Below are 19,692 nucleotides of genomic sequence, written 5' to 3'. Positions count from 1 at the left end.
TATAGTATGAAGTACAATCTTACATTACTGCAATGACATAACAAAACAAAAATAAAATAAAAATACAAAACAGTGCTTCTTCTGTTTAAAAAGTGGTAATCTTTACAAGGTTTAGTAAATATAACTCAATACAATTTTTTTTATAACAAATACATTCTGCTAGCCTAGAAACTACATTAGCCACATTTTCACAATTATTAATTTTCTTGATCCTCTGTTAAATCTAAATCTTTAACATAGTTCATGAAGGGTCTCCAGATATTTTCAAATTGTTGCTGTTTAGCTTTCAATATGTAAGTTATCCTTTCTAAAGGGACGCATGACAACATCCGTCTGATCCATTGAGTTGTGTTAGGTTTATTAACCTTTTTCCATAACATTGCAATACATGTTTTGGCATACAGCAAGCCGAGGTCTATGAATGCTCGTTCATTTTTACTATAGTTGTGTTTTTCTGGGAATACACCTAACAGAAAAAGCTTAGGGTCAAGTAAAATTTGTTTTGAAATGATCTTCTCAAGTATATCTCGTACCTCTTCCCAGAACGTTTTGATTTTTCTGCATTGCCATATACAATGAAACAATGTTCCTTCAAATTCCAGACATTTTGTGCAAATGTCAGGGATGTTTTTGTTGTATCGATTTAAATCAACAGGTGTCACATATGTTCTCATTAACCATTTATACTGTATCAGTTTAAGGCGTACATTTATAGACTTAGTATGAGCACCAGCACAAGCTAACTTCCAATCTTGATCGGAAAGATGCAAATTTTCCATCCAGGCATTCAATTTATACTGTGAACTTTCAGGAGAGTAAGATGTCATCAATTTGTAATACTCTGATATAATACCCTTTTTCAAACTGTCTTTTGTCATAATTTTTTCCAAATCTGAGTGTAGAGGTCTAGTAAGAGCATCGTCTTGGTTTACTTTAACAAAGCTTCTTAGTTGTAGGTACTTGAAAAAGTGTTTCCTATCAAGATTAAATTTAGACCTCAACTCCTCAAAAGACATCATGACACCTGAATCAGTTGAATAAAGATCTTTAATCATTTTGAGTCCCTTAGAGTTCCATAATTTAAATGTTGCATCAGCTCTACCTGGTATAAATAACTGGTTACCCCATATTGGACTATATAATGACAATGATTGTGGTTCTTTTAAGTATTTTTTTACATTATACCATATCTTTATCATATGTTTTACAATTGGATTTTTAGTTTTTTTCCGTAGTTTTTTCTCTGTATCTGAGTATATATATAAGGGAAAAGGTACTTTAAGACCTTCTGATTCCATTTCGCTCCAATGAGGGGTATCACTTGTTGAGAAATAGAACATAATAGACCTCAGCTGCACAGCCCAGTAGTACCATAGTAAATTTGGACATTTTAATCCCCCTCGATCAAATGGTAAATACAACAAAGACAAACGAAGTCTCGCCCTTCTATTGCTCCATATAAATCCTACAAATATTTTTTTAATTTTTGAAAACAAGTCTGAAGGTGGTGGCAGAGGAATATTTTGGAATAAATAAAGGAATTTCGGCAATATAGTCATTTTTAAAATATTAATTCTCCCAATTATAGAAACTGGTAGCGACGTCCATCTCTCAATCAACTCACTAATTTCAATCATTAACGGTTCATAATTTGCATTAACAACATGTTCTAGTCTAGGCAATATCTGTACTCCTAAATATTTAAACTTTTCTACACTATTAAATTGGGTTACCTCAGAAGTTGGGTTTCTTCTGTCCTGTTCATTAAGTAGTAATATAGAAGATTTTGTATTATTCACTTTATATCCCGAAATATCACCAAATGTTTTTATTAGCTGTGACAAGGCCGGAATGGTTTGATTTAGTTTGGACATGAATAAAATTACATCATCACATTACAATGAAATTCTGTGTTCTATCGGCCCTACTCTTATTCCACAAAATTGAGGGTGTGAACGTACTGCTATTGCTAGAGGTTCGATTGCTAATGTAAACAGAAGGGGAGAAAGAGGACATCCTTGTCTGCAACCTTTACTGATGTTTATTGATTTTGAAATATTTCTATTGGTTAAAATTTCCGCGGTAGCATTTTTATATATTATCTGCACCCATTTTATGAAGTCAGTTCCACACCCAAATCTTTCTAGAATATTGAAGAGATAAGGCCATGTGACCCTATCAAAGGCCTTTTCAGCATCTAACGTTAGAAGTGCTGTATCTGATATTTCTTTGTTCGCATAAATTATATTCAGTACTCTTCGTACGTTGTGGAAACCTTGCCTTCCTGTAATAAAACCGTTTTGATCTTTACTAATGATATTTGGTAATAATGACTGTAATCGTTTTTCTAAAAGCTTACATATTATCTTAAGATCAGAATTTAATAAACTTATGGGTCTTATGTTCTCACATTTGTTTGAGGGTTTACCTGGTTTTGGCAGTAAAGTAATTACAGCACTATTCATAGCTGGCGGAAGACTGCCATTCTGAAATGACTCTAGAAACATTTCAAGAAGTGGTGTTAGTAATTTGTTCTTAAATTTTTTATATAGATCAATAGGGAGACCATCCGGTCCTGCACTTTTTCCGGCTTTCATACTATCGATAGCGTGCCCAATTTCTTCTTTATTAATTTCTAAATCCATATCTACTTTTTGTTCATTTGGGATACTTGTTATAGTTAAGTCATCTAAAAACCTATTTAAATTTTGTACATTGGTTTCATTTATTGTGTCATACAATTCTTTATAATAATCTCTAAAGGCATCATTAATTTCTACAGGATCGACCACAGTGTGCCCATTCGATATAATGGTGGTGATTGATGTTCTAGTTTGGAGTTGTTTTATCTGCCATGCTAATAATTTACCTGACTTATCGCCTTGTTCATAAAAAGATTGCTTCAGTCTTAGAAGACTAGATGCAGCTCTGAAAGCAGACAACTTGTCATATTCAGCTCTCAAAATAAGCAAATCCTTTTCCATTTGTGGGTCACGTTTCTCATATATTTTTTCCTGAAGAATTTTAATTTTATGTTCCAATTGTAACCTCTCCTCACGCACCTTTTTTGATTTAGAACCTGTATAACTTATAATATGCCCTCTGAGAAAGGCTTTAAATGCTTCCCATTTTATACAAGCAGACATTTGTGTAGTGTTAATTTCAAAGAATTCTTTTATCTGTTTTTCTATATATTTTACAAATTCTTCATCTTGTAACCATTTGTGCTGAAAGTGCCATCTAGGTGGATCTTTTGCCATTTGTTTATCGACATACACTAACATGGTGCATGATCTGAAACCACTATATTACCATAGGAACAGTTATTAATTTTGGACCGTAGTTCCGAGGAGATTAAAAAATAATCAATTCGAGAGTATGTCTGAAATGTGTTAGAGTGACAGGAGTAGGCTTTAGCTTGTGGTTTCAATTCTCTCCATATGTCTAGCAGATTCAATTCTTTAATATAACGGTTTATAACTATTCTACACCTGTTGTGTGATTGATCTACTCCTGTGGATCTATCCACATTGGGGTTTAATGTGCAGTTAAAGTCTCCTGCTATTATGTGATGTCCCGCAAATGATGCGATAGAAAGGAACAGATCTACAAAAAATGTAGGATCATCAATGTTAGGACCATACAGATTTACTAAATTTAGATTTACTGATAACAAAGAGCCTTGGACTATCAAATATCTTCCCCCTCTATCTTTGATAACATTTTTCACTTGAAATGGGACAGTATTATGAATTAGAATCATAACTCCTCTGGCCTGGGATGAGTATGAAGCTGTGAATACACTGCCTGGCCACCTTCTCCTGATTTTTTTATTGTCCTCCTCTAGAAGATGGGTTTCTTGTAGAAATACAACTTTGGAGTCTATATCCTTTAATCTATTCATGACTTGTTTCACTTTTTTAAGTTTCTGCAGACCTCTGCAGTTCCAAGAAACAAAATTAAGTTTTACTCCTTGAGACATTTACAAAAAAAGAAAAACAGATTACCTTGCAATATAAAAAGAATGTTTATGTTATCTTTTTTTTTTTTTGTGCCTTTCATATTTTTCCAATGAATGAACTCAATGTGTATGATGCGTAGGTTTTGCATGTGTATGCAGGTCGGCCAAACTACACGGTGTGTATGCGTGCAAGTGTGATTTAGCCCCCACCATTGTCCATCTGAATCTTCTTTATGAACTCTTGTACCTCGGCAGGGGTGTTGAAAGTGTAGGTTCGTTCTTTATGTGTGACCAGCATCTTCGCAGGATGAATCACTCCATGTCGGACCCCTAGATTGCGCAGCTCCTGTCGGACCGGGTCGAATTTTTTCCTTAGTTGGTGTATTCCCGTAGCCAAGTCCGGGTAGAACCGTAGTTGCTGGTCCTTGTACCGAATGTCTTTTTTTGCCCGTGCAGCAGCTACAACTGCCTGTTTGCCTTTGTAGCTGAGGAACTTCATGATCAGTGTTCTCGGCGGCATCTTGGCGTCCCTCGCCGGTCCGACTCGGTGCGCCCTCTCAATGACCACTGATGACTGTAGCGCCGCATCACCAAGCACCTCCGGTATCCATTTTTCCAAAAAGAGGCACGCATCCCGTCCTTCAGCCCCCTCCGGTAGGTTAACTAGTCGCAGGTTGTTTAGTCGAGACCTGGTCTCCAAATCCAAGAGCTTGTCCTCCAACGTTTTATTTTGTGACTCCAGCGTGTGTACTTTAGCTTGCAAGTCAACGACATCATCCTCAGCATTTGATATACGCAGCTCAGTCTGCGACACTCCTCATATTTTTTGAGTCAACACCAACGCTGTTGACCGCAGCAGTTATTTCCTTCCTAACTGCTGCCTTCTGTCGTTCTTTGATGCTGCTTGTAGGCTAATGCTCCGAAATGAAACTCTTTTTTTCTACTTTCGCTGTTATTCTGTCAATTTCTACTTCAGGGAAGTGCCGTATTGCGCATATCCATGTCGTAAAACCTCTGGGCGAGGCCTCTAAACTGAGAAAATATAGGGGCGTGATACGCTAGTTTTCATCCGCCGCATTTATCAATAATGGCCTGGCGTACGCTGAGATTGGCGAGATACGCCTGTTTGATAAATCCCACGCGACACCTGGCGTAGGGAGGTATTTGCGCCAGAATCTGCACCAGTTTCCACGCAAAATTGATAAATGAGGGCCATTGCGTTTTGCATTCAGGCCAAAAACTTCAAGTTTGGTCTCATCTGAATATGCTGTGTCCCACGAATGGCTTGTGGCGAGGGTTGGAGGAAGGTGCTCTGGTCAGATGAGAACAAAATTGAAGTTTTTGGCCTTAATGCAATGTGTGGTGGAAAACTGACACTGCACATCACCCTGAACACACCATCCCTACCGTGAAACATGGTGGTGGCATCATGCTGTGGGAGTGCTGTTCTTCAGCGGGAACAGGGAAGCTGGTCAGAGTTGATGGATGGAGCCAAATACAGGGCACACAACCTGTTAGAGTCTGCAAAAGACTTGAGACTGGGGCGGAGTTTCACCTTCAAGGAGGACAACTACCCTAAACATACAGCCATATTTACAATGGAATGGTTTAGATCAAAGCATAGTAATGTGTTAAAACGGCCCAGTCAAAGTCCAGACCTCAATACAATTGAGAATATCTGGAAAGACTTGAAAATTGCTGTTCACAGACATCCAATCTGACGCTGAATCTGAAGCTCGAGCTATTTTGCAAAGAAGAATGGGCAAAAATGTCAGTCTGTAGATGTACAAAGCTGGTAGAGACATACCCCAATAGACTTGGAGCTGTAATTGCAGCGATAGGTGGTTCTACAACGTATTGACTCAGGGGGGCTGAATACTTTTGCACGCAATACTTTTCAGTTTTTTGTTTATAAAAAAAATTGTAAATCATATTTCATTTTCATTCCACTTCACAATGATGCTCCACTGTGTGTTGGTCTATCACATGAAATCCCAATAAAATAAATGTACATGTGTGGTTGTTACATGACAAAATGTGGAAAAGTTCAAGGGGTATGAATACTTTTTCAAGCCACTGTATATAACTAATCACATGCCAGAAACTCAATGCATTTAGACATGTAGACCTGGACAGGACAACTTATTGAAGTTAAAACCGAGCAACAGAATGGGGAAGAAAGGGGTTTTAAGTGACTTTGAACATGGCAATGTTGATGGTGCCAGACGGGCTGTTCTGAGTATTTCAGAAAATGCTGATCTACAGGGATTTTCACTCACAACCAACCTCTAGGGCTTACAGAGAATGGCCCGAAAAAGAAAAAAATATCCAGTGAGCGGCAGTTGTGTGGACGAAAATACTGTTGATGTCAGAGGTCAGAGGATGATGGGTGGACTGGTTCGAGATGATAGAAAGGCAACAGTAACTCAAATAACCACTCGTTACAACCAGGTTATGCAGAATACCATCTCTGAACGCAAAACACGACCAACCTTGAAGGAGATGGGCTACAGCAGCAGAAGACCCCACTGGGTGCCACTCCCGTCAGCTAAAAACAGGAAACTGAGGCTACAATTCTCACAGGATCACGAAAATTGGACAATAAAAGTTTGAAAAAGTCTTGCCTGGTCTGATGAGTCATGGGGCCTCTACGAATAGTCAAATCTCCTAACCTATAAGCCTCCTTTCCTATACCTTAACCCTAAACGTCATCGGGGTCAAGGAGAGATGAAAAGGTGCTTCCTATCGAACATAGGAAAAGACAGCACTGTTTCAAATTAATTTGACTCCACTTTTCCTAACCAACGTCATCGCGCAACGGCAAATATTGCTGATGTGAGTCGCTAGCGTGAAACTACACTATTTTCCAAAAATGACGTTTGTGTCCTCGCGGGCTCTGAACAGAGCGGACAATGCCGTTAGCAGTTTAACGGGCTAGCGTGCTATGTTTGGCCGTGCGCAGCTACTGATCCTGGGTCAGCCACAACGTTAGAGTGTCTGTAGTGCAGAGCCTGTGGAATGTACGGGGCGGGTCATTCTACACATGCGTTCCAGAAATTAATCACCCTGCGTTAATGCGTTAATTTTGACAGTGATTCTTGAGAAGTGGGACGAAACAGGTTACAATGTTGAAAAAATACAAACCCTATGTTTCGGCAAATAAAATTACATGTATGTATCCAACATATAATAAGCTGCTGAGCTAAGCTTTGACACAACCTCCCAGCTTTTTTTTTTTTTACCGTCATTGGCCTATCACCACCGTCAGATGTCAACTCCGTCAGATTTCCTGTCTGACGGTGTTGACATATTTAACGTTTCTTAAACAGAACAAATGGAGTTTATCTAGTAGCCATTTTGTTTTTCTGTTGATGTTAGGGGCTAGTATGAACTACTTCAGGAATATAAAATTATCAAAAAACTTCAAATAACTTCTTCAGAAATGTGTTGACATATCATGGTTGTGACACAAGACTTTCAAGATTCGGAATGTAAAATATTCTAAAACTACAACACTTATCAGAGCCTGTCTGACTCTAATGTACTCTGCAGAGGTAGAATTTGACAAAAGGTCCTTCAAAGTGACAGCTGCCCCTTATTTCGCCTGATTTTATTACATTTTACAATGAAATGTCTAATGGTGTTGACTTAAAGTAAAGTGGTCCCACCACTTAGAATCCTTATAAAACATGGATGTGTTGAAGAAAAACTGTTTTTATTGATATGAGAGATTATTTAGTGTTGCTTTTGATGAAAAAAGCTCTTTTTAATCATTAAAGTAAAATTGTAATAGTTTTTTTTGCATTTGAAAGATTGAAACCTTCTCTGAGGACACACTGTTTTGGACATCATGAGAAGATAACAAGTGTCATATTTGACATAATAATGATCAAATTAAATTCAAGGGGATACTTGTGCTCCAGACATTCCATTCTTAATCCCTAATAACATCTACAATTTTTTATATTTTTAGTTTTAAACATAACAGCAGTTACAAAGTCAAAGTCAGCTTTATTGTCAACACTTCACATGTACAAGACATGTAAGGGAATCGAGAAAACGTTTCCCCCTATCCCGCGGTGAACATATAAAAAGTGCACAGGCACTAACAACAAATAAACGAGAAAACACTAAAAATAGACAAGATAGAAAATGACATATAAAATATAGGAGTTTCTGTATGAATAAATAAGTAAATAAGTCAATACTGGCAGCAAAAAGTCATGTAGGATGTATTCACTATAGTGCAGAAAGACAGTCATTTTTAAATATATAAAGAAATATCAGCAATTTCAGTCTGTATGGTGTGTATTTAAACTAGTAATAGTGCAAAGACAGTTAGTCCACAGTGTAGCAAGGCAGAAAGCAGGGGGGGGGGGATTCAGCTTACTGACAGCCCTGTTGATGTGGCTGAGGGGAGAGAGTTTAGCTTCCTGACAGCCTGGTGGATGAAGCTGTTTTTGAGTCTGGTGGTGCGGGCACGGAGGCTCCGATACCTTCTTCCAGAGGGCAGGAGGTTGAACAGACTGTGAGCGGGATGGCTGGCCTCGCTCACAATCCTGGTCGCTTTGCGGGTGAGGCGGGTGCTGTATGCTGCAGTGCTTTCCTGCTGTATTCAGCGCAGCTCCCGCCCCACACGGTGATGCAGCTGAACAGGGTGCTCTCAATAGTGCCTCAGTAGAATGTGCACATGATGGATGGGGGGGCTCGTGCTTGCTTCAGTTTGTGGAGGAAGTAGAGGCGCTGATGGGCTTTCTTCACCAGTGATGCAGTGTTGGTGGTCCAGGAGAGGTCCTCGCTGATGTGCACCCCCAGGAATTTGGTGCCGCTCCCTCGCTCCACCGCAGCACCATCGATGGTCAATGGTGGGTGCTCAGTGTGGCGTCTCCGGAAGTCAACAACAATCTCCTTAGTTTTGCTGACATTCAGCAGGAGGTTGTTGTTGCTGCACCACGTGGTCAGAAGGTTGACCTCCTTCCTATAGTTGGTCTCGTCGTTCTTAGTGATGAGACCCACCAGCAGTGTCACCAAGTCTCACGCTTTGGCCGTGAGACACACGCATATCAACCAGTTCACACGCTCACACGCCACACCTCCAATTTCTCACGCAGAGAAATGAATCCCCGTAATATATATATTTTTTTTGGTACTTTTACTTTGAAAGTCTTATTTTGAAAAGCTAAACGGACTGAGTTCCGTGACATCCTCTTTCTGCCATGCTTTCTGCATGCGCGGTGTCTTTATAGGTCCATGGCCGTGTGCAGCCATGGACCTATAAAGAAAGTGTGCAGCCCGTAGCCGCAGCAGCCAATTGGCAAACCACCACGGCCACGCCCCCCTGCGTTACACTACAAAACTAATAAAAACCCTCCGCCTCCCAGTCCCGCCCTTTGTTCAAATTATATGGAAAATTAATGACAACAAGGACGCCGGTATTAAATGAACAAAGAGGTAAGAACACCTTAATTCAAATCAGTCACTTCACTTGATATATTCAAGCTTGTTTTGCATTATGTTATTGGGCTGGTTGACACACCAACACATTTTTGTTCTAAAATGTTGTCAACATTAATTGAATGAATGTATTGAGTAACTAAGCTTAGAGGTTACTGTGGGAAAAATATGTTCTGAGAAGACATCAAGTGTCATAGATTTAATATAATAATGGTGAATTGAAATTGGATAATTGGATAATAATAATAATAATAATAATAATAATAATAATAATACATTTTATTTATATAGCGCTCTTCTCTCACTCAGAGCGCTTTACAAAAACAAAACAATAAACAAACAAAAATAACATGTAGAGTTGGGTTGGTGGGTGAACTAGGGGTAGGCAGAGGAGAAGAGATGGGTCTTGAGTTTGGACTGGAAGATGGTGAGGGACTCAGAGTCACGGATATGTTGGGGGAGGCTGTTCCAGAGCCTGGGAGCTGCCCTGGAGAAAGCTCTGTCACCAAAGCTGCAGAGTTTAGATGTGTGGGTGGAGAGGAGACTGGCTGAGGAGGATCTGAGGGCCCGAGGAGGTTGATAGGGGGAGAGAAGGTCAGTGAGATATGGGGGGGCCAGATGGTGGAGGGCTTTGTAGGTGAGGACCAGGAGTTTGTAATTGATCCGGAATGAAATGGGGAGCCAGTGGAGCTTTTTGAGGACTGGGGTGATGTGGTTCCACGAGTTGGTGTGAGTGAGGAGACGGGCAGCTGCATTCTGGACACGTTGGAGTTTGTTGATGGAGGTGGTGCTGATGCCGGCGAGGAGTGAATTACAATAGTCAAGGCGGGAGGAGATGAAGGCATGGATGAGTCTTTCAGCAGCATGGGGTGTGAGGGAGGATCTAATCTTTGCAATATTACGGAGGTGATAGAAGGAGGTTTCGACAGTGTGACAGATGTGGGGTTCAAGGGAGAGGGTGGGATCAAAAATAACCCATACAATGTTGAATAGGCCTACATATAGAATAATTACCTTTATTACAGTTTAACCAAATGTTTTAACAATAGGCTACAGGAGATATTTGAAAGCACTACACATGCATTGTAGGCTATTCAATTAAATTTGTGTCAGCGAAACCGTGAATGTTCTCTTTTACTTTACATAAAAATGAATGCAGAAAAGGCACACATTGCTTCATAAAAATTCACCAGAATGCAGGAAATTAAGTGTTTAATGCTAAAAAAAAATCTGGGGGGGACCCCCAGACCCCCACTTACAATATGTCCACACCCAATGTTTAATTAAAACCTGTCCTACGACTTTGCAATTCATGAATTTGTTTATTTTAATAAAATTTTTGATGTTTTATCACATTTTCCAATTGTCTTTTATTTCTGATTTATTATGAACAATATGTAAACTTGCAGGACACTAGCAAAAATGATTGGGTGGGAAAGAGGACACGGTTTTGGGTCCCTCGGCCAAAAAATCTCACTCCAAACTTTTGGTGAAACTTGGCAGCCCTGCCCACCAGAGTGGTGTCATCCGCAAACTTCACCATGTGACTGGTGCTGTAGTGTAGTGGGTACAGGCTCATTCTGATTAATTTTGCTATTAGAAATTAATAATACCTTAATAATTTATTAAAGTTCAAGTTCGGGGCACCAGCTCTCCACTTAAGAGTGCAAAATAGCAAAGATTTCTCATTTTATCAATGGTTTAAAATTTAATGTTGATTAAGTCTAGTGATCAGTTAAAATAAATCAATATTAATAAAACCTAGTTTAATTATCACCCTATAAAGTCTAATAATAAATCAATTATTATTGAGCTTACGAATAATGAATTCTTGACGTAGCAGAGGTTGACAAACCACAAAATATTCACACAAATGAATGACAGAAACTTCTAGTTACAAAAAGAAAACGCATGTAATTTATTTACAGAAGTAAAAAGAAACACATCAAGAAACTCAACTTACAAACTAAGGGGCACTTTACACGACAACACGAAACGGTGCAAACGCGGAAAAATTCCCGCGGTTGCACTATATCATTTACAGGAAAACAGCAAACGCAGGCATGAAACCGCAGGTTTTTGAGATCACCTCCCAGGGAGGATTTTTTGGAAAACTTAACGGTTTTGGTTTCCTGTAAACACCGAAACCATTTCCCCTGATAACGCTGACGTCACGGCTCCACCCTCACACATGCGTAGTCTATAACATTTGCTGTCAAAATACCCACAAGCGAGTTATAAAGTTAGAAGACAACATGAACGGTGTCTCCACGGCACCATCACTGTGATCAGCGGAGAGTGTCGTGCAGCGCTAAAATATTGGCTAACACTCGCCAATTTAGTCCAAGCGATTACCGCAGTAAGTTATTGAGACCACCCGCCACTTTGGCTGGGGAAAGATTTGTGCTCTGCCTGTTTTTCTAGCTAAATAAACGTGTGTCACTTCTATATGCCAGGGACACGGCTCTCTCTACATTAAAAACACTATCAGCGTGCAGCGGTTAAGCTAGCGGCTACTGTTCAACAAAAGGAGCATTAAGGCTACGGCTTCAAAGTAAAAGCATTTCACTGGCTAAACTTTAATAGCATTTCACTGGACACACGTGAGTTGACTTTTATTTTGAAGTACGCCTAACAGGAAGGTATCCGCTCACGAAGCCCCTTCACTATCAGCAAGTCTTCTGTTTTTACGAGTTCAATGCGGTGAAATAAGAGGACAGAAAGCTTGTCTTTTACAATATTTGTAACCCCAAGCTTACACCAACCGCTTTATGAACGTTAGTGGCATTACTTTTCGGTTACAGTAAGGTTTTATGCATCAAATTGTACCGGAAGAGCTATCTACTAGGCTGTGTCACCGCTGACTATTGGCTTGGCACTGCTGCTACAGCGATTTCGGCCCGTTTCCTCTGAAAACTTGTGTAAGGGTGAAGATGTCAGATAAATTGTGTCTGAACGGGGTTTTTTTTAAACCAAAAACTGGAAAACTGTCACGTGTTCACAGTGTAAAGTGCCCCTAAGGTTTCAGTCAAGTAAAGTATGTAAACCCAATTACAAAACAACAATGAACAGTTCAAATCCGTAAATATACATTTCCAAGTTAACAGTCTTTTAAGCCATGTGTTCTTGCTAAGCTAAGCTAACGATACCAGATGATGGTTTGTTGCGGTGTGAGAGGTTCTGGATCCTTTGGCATGAAAAAGGGGTTTTGCTTTGCAGTTTCGGTCGTGTGAGCAGTTCGGATGAACTGTTGCTTTCTGGATCTTCAGTAGCAGCGTGCTAACTGGCGTTGTTGTCTCTGGGCTACGGTTGTAGCTCTTGACTTAGTTCTTCTTCTTCTTAAGGGTCTGGGGCCTCATTTATAAAGCTTTGCGTGGGATTCACGTGGAAGCTAGCGTACGGAAGAAATGTAGGATGTACGTGCGAACAAAAATATTCTGATTTATAAAACAGTGCGCACTCACGTCCTACGCCTGTTTCCCTTTATAAATCACAATCAACTCTAAATGTGGCGCAGCCTTTGCGGGCTTCACGTAACGCCCATATTTAACCATACATAGTCATTGACACGCCCAAATTAATATCATTTACTGAGTGCATGAAGGCGGTAGTGGCAATCGCCGACTGAAAGGGAAATGGAAAAATAGACTCCACACGGTGTGGATCACTGCGGTCATGCCGAAATACCCGTTGGAGAAGTGGCGACCAGGGAAAATTTAGTTTGGTGGCACAGTGTGAGGGTAAAGGCGTCATAGTGCAGCCTGTGGCGATCTCTGTGAACGCTGTGGTCGAAATAAAAAGAAGCGATCCGACATAAAAGTGGACGCAAAAAAGTGCATATCCTCACACAGCAGTGTTTGTGCCACGAGCGGGGGACACTGAGACCCCCTATGAGATACAGATTCGGAGAATTCATCCCGGTGCAGTGACGGGCGACGGAGGGTTAATAATAATAAACATCACAGTCCCTTTCAAAACACAGTTACGACGTGCTTAAACACAAAGAAAAACACATAGATAAAACGGACTAAAAACCGCGGAAAATTAGCACAGTATGTGATGTACAATAGGCTTATGATTAGTGTATGAAACTGTGCACTCCTGTCTGCCTGACTGAGGCATCGAGAACAGCGTCAGTGTAAAAGTAATAGGTTGTATTCCACCTCAATATTATCAGAATGAATCCAATAACATGCAGAGCTTATTCAAACGTTTTTTTTGTTTGTAGGCTATTTAAGATCCTAATTCGTTTTGTTTTTTGTTGGTATCACTCCATGGAAAAATCCGTGGAGGCATTTTTTTATTTACTATATGATAGACCTACATGGCTTATAATAGGCCTATATCTGGATTCATTTTACACAAACACATTCTTTCTCGCACTTCATACATGTGCCGACGGAGTTGCCGTTTCTCCTTTCTCCACTTTCTGTGCGTACGCATGGGTCAGAGTTTGCGTGGAGGACCGCACATCTTCCCGTCAAGTTTGCTTTTTATAAATCCCAATGTTTGCGTAGAAATTGGCGTGCGCCCTCATCTGGGCGTACGCCACGTTTATAAATGAGGCCCCTAGCCTTGGTGGGAGCTTGGTCTGTTCCCTGGTTCTTCTAATAATAATTCAATAATTAATTTTATTTGAGGGCACCTTTCAAAGCACCTTACAGGGCATAGTTAAAAAACAAAATCAACAATGATAAAAAACACAAGAACAAGACACATTGAAACAATTTACACAAGGGTGGTGAGATGGGTGGTAGACAATGAATTATATGGAATATGTCAGTTTAAAAAGATGGGTTTTAAGACGGGTCTTAAAAGTGGAAAGAGTGTCGGAGTTACGGATGACAGGTGGGAGGGCGTTCCAGAGGTGGGGGGCAGATCGGCTGAATGCCCTGGACCCCATGGTAACCAGGCGGGCACAGTAAGTTGAGTGGAAGAGGAGGACCGGAGAGTGCGGGTGGGTGTGTTGGTGTGTAGAGTTCACAGATGTATGGAGGGGCGAGGTTGTGGAGGGCCTTGAAGGTGAGGAGCAGAATTTTGAAGTGGATGCGGGTTTTGACCGGGAGCCAGTGAAGGTGCTGAAGGACAGGGGTGATGTGATTAATGGAGGCGGTTCTGGTGATGATGCGGGCGGCAAAGTTCTGGACCAGTTGGAGTTTGCGGATGGAGACCAAAGAGAAGGGAGTTACAGTAGTCGATGCGGGAAGTGACCAGGGTGTGAACAAGGATGGCTGTGCTATGGGGTGTGAGGGATGGGCGGAGGCGGTTGATGTTGCGTAGATGGTAATAGGCAGACCTGATGTTATTGATGTGTGCTTGGAATGATAGTGTGCTGTTGAGGATGACACCCAGACTCTTAACCTGAGGGGAGGGGGAGACTGAGGTGTTGTCGATAGTGATGGAAAAGCTGTCAGGTTTTGTCTGGGTTGATTTGGTGCCGATGAGGAGAACTTCTGTTTTATTGCTGTTGAGTTTGAGAAAGTTGCAGGTGAACCAGGATTTTATTTCTTGTAGGCAATCGGAGAGGGAGGTGGGAGGAAGGGTAGAAGTGGGCTTGGTGGATATGTAGAGCTGGGTGTCATCCGCATAGCAGTGAAAATGAATTTTAAATGTACGGAAAATATGACCAAGGGGAAGTAGATAAATGATGAACAGGAGGGGGCCTAGGACAGAACCCTGGGGAACACCGGTAGTGACTGGAAGTGACTGGGATTTGAAAGTTTTGAGTTGGATGAACTGAGTGCAGCCGGAGAGATAGGATTTAAACCAGTGCAGGGGTGTGTCAGTGATACCAATGGAGGCCAGTCTGTCAAGGAGGATGTTGTGGGAAATGGTGTCGAAGGCCGCACTCAGATCAAGGAGGATGAGGATGGTGAGATGTCCGGAGTCTGCTGCCATGAGAAGGACATTGCTGATTTTAACCAGGGCTGTTTCTGTGCTGTGGAGGGGCGTAAACCAGATTGAAATTGTTTGTAAAGATTATTGAAGGATAAGTGAGCTTGAACCTGAGATGCTATTGTTTTTTCCAGAATTTTTGATATGAAAGGGAGATTTGAGATAGGACGGAAGTTGTTGAGGTTATTGGGGTCAGCACCAGGTGTCTTGAGTATGGGGGTTATTGCAGCTGATTTGAAGGATGAGGGGACGAGGCCGGAGCTGAGGGAGGAATGTATGATGGACGTTATTAGGGGGGAAAGAGATGGTAGGCAGCCTTTAACTAAAACAGTTGGGATGGGGTCAAGCTGACAGGTAGATGATTTGGACTTGCGGATGAGGTCTGAGATTTCTACAGCAGAGGGAAGTGTGAAGCTTTAGAGTAGACGGGAGACAGGGGCTGAGAAAGTGGGAAAAGACGGAATGTGGGTGGTGTTAGGGGTCAGTTGCTGGTGGATCTTTTCTATTTTGGTGGTGAAGAATGACATTAAGGAGTTGCAATAATCAGTTGAGTACAGATGGGGAGCAATGGAGTCCGGTGGTAGTAGTAGTTTGTTGACAGTGGAGAACAGGGCCCGTGTATTTCCTTCCCCAGATGCTTCTGGTTCCTCTTTGGTTGCTTGGAGCAGCAGGTTGGATCCTTGTCCTTCTTTGGTTGAGAGGGCCTTCACGGCTGTTTGGACATGCCGTGCTGTAGGGCTTGGATCAGGGAGACCAGAGAACAACGGGCCTTGCCCGGGTACAGGAGTTTGAGAGTAGCACCAGGTCTTTCACTGTGGAGAGGCTGATTGACCTGACACATAACCTCTGTATTTAAAAAGAAATCAAGCAAGTAGGCTAATAATAACCATTAATGAATTATATTATTATATTATATCGCAACACAGTAGACCTATTGTCCACAATAATCACAGCCCCCCATCCATAAAGGAACTTTAAAAAGAATTTGCACTTGATGTGCATACACAAGTGTATGGTCTATTATTTGTATTTAGTGTGTCTGCATACTATTGCACCAAAACAGTAGAAGTTTTATTTAATTGTGTTTTGTACTGTCTGTAAAATTGTACCTGCACATAGCAAACAAAATTGCACAACTGTAAGGTCAGTGTCTGTTGTATTTTTGTATTCAAATAAACAGTTGTTTATTTCTATAGTGCGCATTGGCATCTTTGAGCAAAATACCCCCCAAAAAATTCGCTGCGGCGCTCTAAATATATTGTGGAGTTGTCTGGCTCAGGGGGCCCATCAGGACTTTTAGTATAGGGGCCCAGAATTTTGTGCTACGCCCCTTGGCACTACTAGCGGGTACCATGAATAGCAGAACGGCACTGGCAGTGCACATAGCGCGTCCTGTGGTCACCGCTCCTAGTAAACACCGGTTTGAAAACCCAGCGTAGCACCACACGGCAGCGATCGGTTGCAAGTAGGCCGCAGTTTGGTTTGCGCCGGGCACAGCTGCAGTGCTGCCAGAGCGCACGGGTACAGCACTTTTTCTCTCTCTAAGTGAGGAAAAATAGAAAGTTTGCATAATCCGGTTGAATTTCATATATGGCCTGCACTATTGTGAGTGCTTCAAGATCTGATCATGGAGTCACTGGAGAACGCGGACATAGCCTAATCCGGTGCAAAGGACTCTTTGGGACTCATAATAGCCTTCACCAGACCCGCCAACACAGCCACACAGAGTTCTCCTCAGGCCTAGTGTCGGCATTGTGTCCGTCTTGCAATCAAGCCAAGATTAAATTAAGCAGGGAGCTTTATAACATTTGGGTAAACTAGGAAACGTTCACTGTTTGGAAATAGTCAAATTTATACCGTCTAGCCTGCACATAGTGTGTGTGTGTGTGTGTGTGTGTGTGTGTGTGTGTGTGTGTGTGTGTAGCCTACGTGTGTGTGTGTGTGTGTGTGTGTGGGTGTGTATTGACAATTAGAATTGATTTAATGTCCGAATATTTGAGGCCAAGCTCAAAATAAACGTTGATAAATCTCCCACACGGGTGTGTGCGCTCCATTGTTATGGTTGTTAGTTATGCCTCTGACCAGGAAGTTAAATTCTGACCCGGAAGTTGGATTGCGTTACCACGCAAAGAGTTTTGCAAAGAGTTTTGCGTGATAACGCAAAGTTTTTTGCGAGATCTCGCAAAAGAATATCCTTTTTTTCATATTTTTTTTTCAAGCAGATTTTTCTCCATGTCCCTTTAGGGGCTCCGTAGAAGGTCCCTACGTTTGTTTTTAAATGTAATGTAAGTACAATTTGAATTTTGTGAGGTGCACAGGAAGAATTAGTTTGAATATGTAATGTGGTGGATACAAACCCATTTACTACAGCCAGGCTTAGAAGTCCACAAAGGGAAAAGAAAAATCCCTCAACACTTTTCTTCACAAACCTTTGCTCATCACTAATGTTGCCATTAACAAACAATGAAACATGTTATCAGGCTCCTGCAATAAAGACATTCATCTCTAAATAGCTGTTCTGTTCTATTCATTGCAATCATTGAGAAATAACCCTACAAATACAGATGGCAAAAAAGCTGATGTTTTTCTGGAATGATAAGGGTTGTAAACTGCATCTACACAAACATTTCAGTTGAAGTTAGATCTTCATCTGGTCAGAACTATTCGGACATTACAGCTACCCTCATCCACATATCTTATGCATATAACAAAAGGAAGGACAGGTTGTGTTAAAGCTACATGCAATTTTCATATGTGTAGTGTAGTGTTTAGTTACATTTAAGCATTGCAGAAAAGTAAACTCTGCCCAAAACAAAAAACATAATATTTATGATATTCACGTATCAGAAGTTTAATACAGCTTCCAAACACATATTAGATTGATAAGATGAAGTTCAGTAGCTGAGCTTGCACATTCTTTGTCCTGACTGCTTTTACTGAAGTGTCACTCTGGCTCACCTTGTGGGGCTATACTGCCCTCTATTGGCCTTGTTAGGTTATTACATTTGTATTAGTAACAGCAGATATACAGGCAAATTACCTTTGGTCAATTCCTCTGGTTTGGTTTCCATCCAATCACCTTTGGTCATGTCCCTTCAATCACATCACTGTGTTTCCTCTGACCTGGGATCAGCTTGTTGCCTAGATACTTACTGTAGTTAAAAAAGATACCCTGAACCTTTGCTCTAATTCTGTTTTGTTTTGTCTTGTCTGTAAGCCATGCCCTAAAGTGCAATCTCCATCAAATAGTTCCTATTGACATTAATGACTCACAATACCATTGTACTAGTTCACCATTTATGAAATTATATTTGGAGTGTTTTGTGATTAGTGACACAAAACAGGGTAAGGTTTTGTGTTATATATTTGACAAAAACAAAGTAAAACAAATTATCTATGTTTCTTAATGTATGCCAGATTTGGAATTTCAATTTATATTCATTATTAATAAAGCATATAATGTTAATTAAAACCTTTAATTGGCTGTGGATATGTAATAAATTGATGCAATGATGATACATTATTTTTGTCTCCCTCCCTTCTCATGCTTACAATCCTTATACATGTTTCCACTAAACCAGAAAGCAAACATTGAACATGGTAAACTGGATATCTATAGAAACTGCTAGTGTTGATCTAAAACACTAGCACACAAGTATTCTCAGTTGCTTCAATGCTTCATCTGTCTTGTGTCCCTTTGTGCTGTGTGTTCCAGGTCCTTGGCACCCCATATGAGGACACATGGCCTGGTCTTAACTCTCTGCCTCACTTTAAAACGGGTAAGACTTACCTGGCATACACACTAACACACTCTTACTATATTCATGCTGGAAAACAAAGAACACATTTTAGGCTAAAGGGCTGGCATACAGCTTATTTGTATTGAACATAATGTATTCAGTATGTGGGCATGTATGTGTGTGTGCCTGCTGTTAACAATGTGGATGATGGAATCCAAGCATGAAGCTGACGACATGCTAGCATGTTAGCATGGGGCCTATTTGATCATAATGTATGCTAAACGGTTAGCCCGTCATAACAGCTGCTAGTGGCACCATGTACCTGGTCCGACTAGGGGACCCCCTCATTTCGGAGTGAACGCCTATTCTGACTTTTACCCAGAATGCATTAAAACATACCAGAGGAATTTGGAGCAATTATTGACATTTTAATTCATTTATTGAGTAATTTTTTTTAAATTATTATTTATGAAAGGTTTACCATACACATAGGAACTACTGTTACGCAGCGGTCTGTATATTATGAGTTAGCATGAAGCCATTTTTTACTCAACAGAGTGTATGACAGTGTTAGCATTCTGAATAACATACTGTAACTGTCTGCTTCTATTTTTATCAAACATAATACAAAAATCTGTTTTT

At 40.7% G+C, this 19,692-nt stretch overlaps 1 protein-coding gene across 1 annotated transcript in view; it reads left to right on the top strand.

Moving 5' to 3' along the window:
• The window catches only part of cdk14 (cyclin dependent kinase 14), a 287,659-nt gene that overhangs the window by 179,772 nt on the left and 88,195 nt on the right, over positions 1–19,692 (top strand). The window contains exon 11 of the mRNA XM_080039284.1: positions 19,026–19,089. Within this exon, the coding sequence (XP_079895410.1) occupies positions 19,026–19,089 (64 nt within the window). The remainder of the gene's footprint in view (positions 1–19,025; positions 19,090–19,692) is intronic.

Source organism: Ammodytes marinus (genome assembly GCF_949987685.1).
Source record: "Ammodytes marinus genome assembly, chromosome: 13".
In the NCBI taxonomy this organism is placed as follows: Eukaryota; Metazoa; Chordata; class Actinopteri; order Uranoscopiformes; family Ammodytidae; genus Ammodytes; species Ammodytes marinus.
The sequence above is the reverse complement of the archived record's forward strand: the minus strand, read 5'-3'. Positions and strand labels throughout refer to the sequence as shown.